This window comes from Propithecus coquereli, unplaced genomic scaffold, assembly GCF_000956105.1.
Source record: "Propithecus coquereli isolate 6110/MARCELLA unplaced genomic scaffold, Pcoq_1.0 Scaffold8, whole genome shotgun sequence".
NCBI lineage: Eukaryota > Metazoa > Chordata > Mammalia > Primates > Indriidae > Propithecus > Propithecus coquereli.
In genome coordinates, this window is record NW_012154173.1 from 15,698,103 (window position 1) to 15,700,710 (window position 2,608).

The window sequence follows — 2,608 nt, forward strand, 5'->3', positions numbered from 1 at the left end:
GCCCTGTGTTACATTTTTCCACATCTTGCACTGTACTTAGTACCTGGAATATTATTGCTACTCAACAAGTAGCTATTGATAATGCATTGCCCTTCTAAAACTTACAAGAAAAGAAAAACTCTGACTTTGTGCTATTTTTTCTAAATTATTAATATTAGAAAACTAATGATAAAACTCACCTCCCCTCCATTAACAAAATCCAGAACAAAATAAAGCTTTTCAGTTGTTTGGAAAGAATAATGTAATCCAACCAAAAATGGATGTTTCACATTTTTCAAAAGCACATTACGTTCAGCCATAATATGTTTTTGCTGGAAAAAAAAAGGTAAAGGATCAATTGTATTATCTACCAAAAAAAATTCTGTTAGTTGAGAAAATGGACTTAAGACAAACAATAGCTATTATAATTTTACCTCTTTTCTGTTGAGAACTACTTTTTTCTGTAACACTTTGACAGCATAAAATTTTCCATCCAGTTTCCGTTTTGCAAGAAGAACCTGTGACAGTTAAACATTATGCATACTATTAGAAATTTCAATATTCTGATAGGAATAATTCACTTGTCAATAAATCAATACTTCTTAAATTGTGTAAAAAGAAAGTCCACAAGGGACTGAGATATCTTTTTGTTTTGAAAATCGAGAACTACTGAATTTATTTCTATAATTCCACTTCTATCTAAATATTTTTAGTTGTTATTCATAAAGATGGAGTGAAAACATCTTCAGGGTGAAAATGTCTTCTGCTCAGCCGTTAGTGTTTTCCTTTTGTTTTCTACAGCATTTGATTCTGTCAAACGTCTTTCCTAAAATTTTCCTTTTCTTGACAACTCTCACCTGCCTCACCTTTCCTTCTCCAATATTTTGATTGGTTCATCTTCAAGTAAATCCTGAGAAAATAACTCAAAGAATGTGGCAATTAGTAGGTATTGATTCCCTTCAAGTAGGTATTTTTTTTCCCAGTAGAATGGCAGATTTGGAGAACAGACAGAAAGTTAAGAAGCAAATGAGTAAATGAAAAGTGGAACTAAGACCATACATTGGAGAAGGGTTTAGAATAAATGTTAGATTGCCGTTATTCCTATTTAGTTATCACATATATTTTTCTACTTTTCAAATAGATTGTGAATTTGCATTTGCTTTTCCTTCTTTTTGTGTATTCTGCTTCGTGTTGCATTTTGTTTCTAACCATTTTGAAAATTTTAAATTTTTATTAAACATAGCATACGTATGGAAACACTGAAAATTCGTTACAGCTCAATAAATTATTACAAAGTGAACACACCTATGCAACCACTATCCAGGTCAAAAAGTAAAACAGTAGCCTGAAGCCTCCATTTTGCCCCACCCCAGTCATGACTCATCTCCCTCAGCCTCCAAGGTAATGACTACCATCTCAACTTGCAATAACACAGGTTAAGTTTTGCCCTTTTTTCAATTTCAGGTTATTAGAATCATAAAGTTGTCTCTGTCTTCTTTCACTCTTAACTTATATAAGTTTCATTCATGTTGTGGCATGTGGCATAGTTTTCATATTTTTATTGCTGTGCAGAATATTCCATCATTATCTGACATACCACAATGTATCCCTGTTTTGTTAATAGGTATCTGGATTGTTTATTAATAATGATGCTATGAACATTCTTGCATATATCTTCCTAGAGCATGTGCATTTCTGCTGGATGTGTAGCTAGGAGTGGAACCAATGTGTCATAGGTAATGCATATATTTAGCTTCAGTAATTTATTTTCCCTTTTCTTAACAACTGTCTAATGTGTAGAATACATTTGAATGAAATTTTTTGCAAGATTTTTTAATGTTCATTTCTTTTTTTTTTTTTATTTCAGCATATTATGGGGGTACAGATGTTGTTCATTTCTTTATTAAACTAACCATATGTGATTTCAAAAAGAAAAGAAAAGTGTGAGGGTTGAGAAGTAGAGGAATGGGAATGATCATTTGTCTAAATCCTGGAATCAGATTGCTTGAGTTCAATTCCTCCCTCTAATACTTACTAATCACATGACTTCCACAAGCTACCTAGCTTCTCTGTGCCTCCATTTCTATAGTAAGACTGTTGTGAAGATAATATATACAAAGCCAGAGTGCTGAGCACATAATGGTAATCAATACATGTTATTTATTTCTGTAATTATCATTATAATAGCAGCATTTCCAATAGCATATTTTAATATCCCTCTGAATCAGTGTTTTGGGGGAATATTGTTAATAGATTTGGTTCAAACAAAAATGCAGACTATCCAGTAAAAAAAACAAAACAAAACATCTTTTAAGATATCCTGGCTTTGCTTAAGGCAGAACTTATGTCTTTAACACGCTGAAACATACTGCAAATCACCAAGAAAGGGATATAACATGAAACATTTCCCAAACTGACTTCACCACATCGTCCTTTAGTAAGGCGACCATCTCATCTGTTTAATATTAATAGTTTGCACATTTTAGAAGATGACAAGCTGGCTTAATATTTATATGCAACTGTTGGAATAATTATCCAAATTACAAATCATGTTTTATTCTAATATTTTGATCTATTATTCTTACTATATATCTTGGTGACAAATCTGTCCATGAAGTCTGAAGCTTCA

General features: G+C 32.0%; 1 protein-coding gene across 1 annotated transcript in view; it reads right to left on the minus strand.

The window, feature by feature from the left end:
• The window catches only part of LOC105825431 (serine/threonine-protein kinase Sgk3), a 133,806-nt gene that overhangs the window by 21,037 nt on the left and 110,161 nt on the right, over positions 1–2,608 (minus strand). The window contains exons 9-10 of the mRNA XM_012663205.1: positions 414–497; positions 180–311 (exon numbers count right to left, since the gene is read on the minus strand). Coding sequence (XP_012518659.1) covers positions 180–311; positions 414–497 — 216 coding nt within the window. The remainder of the gene's footprint in view (positions 1–179; positions 312–413; positions 498–2,608) is intronic.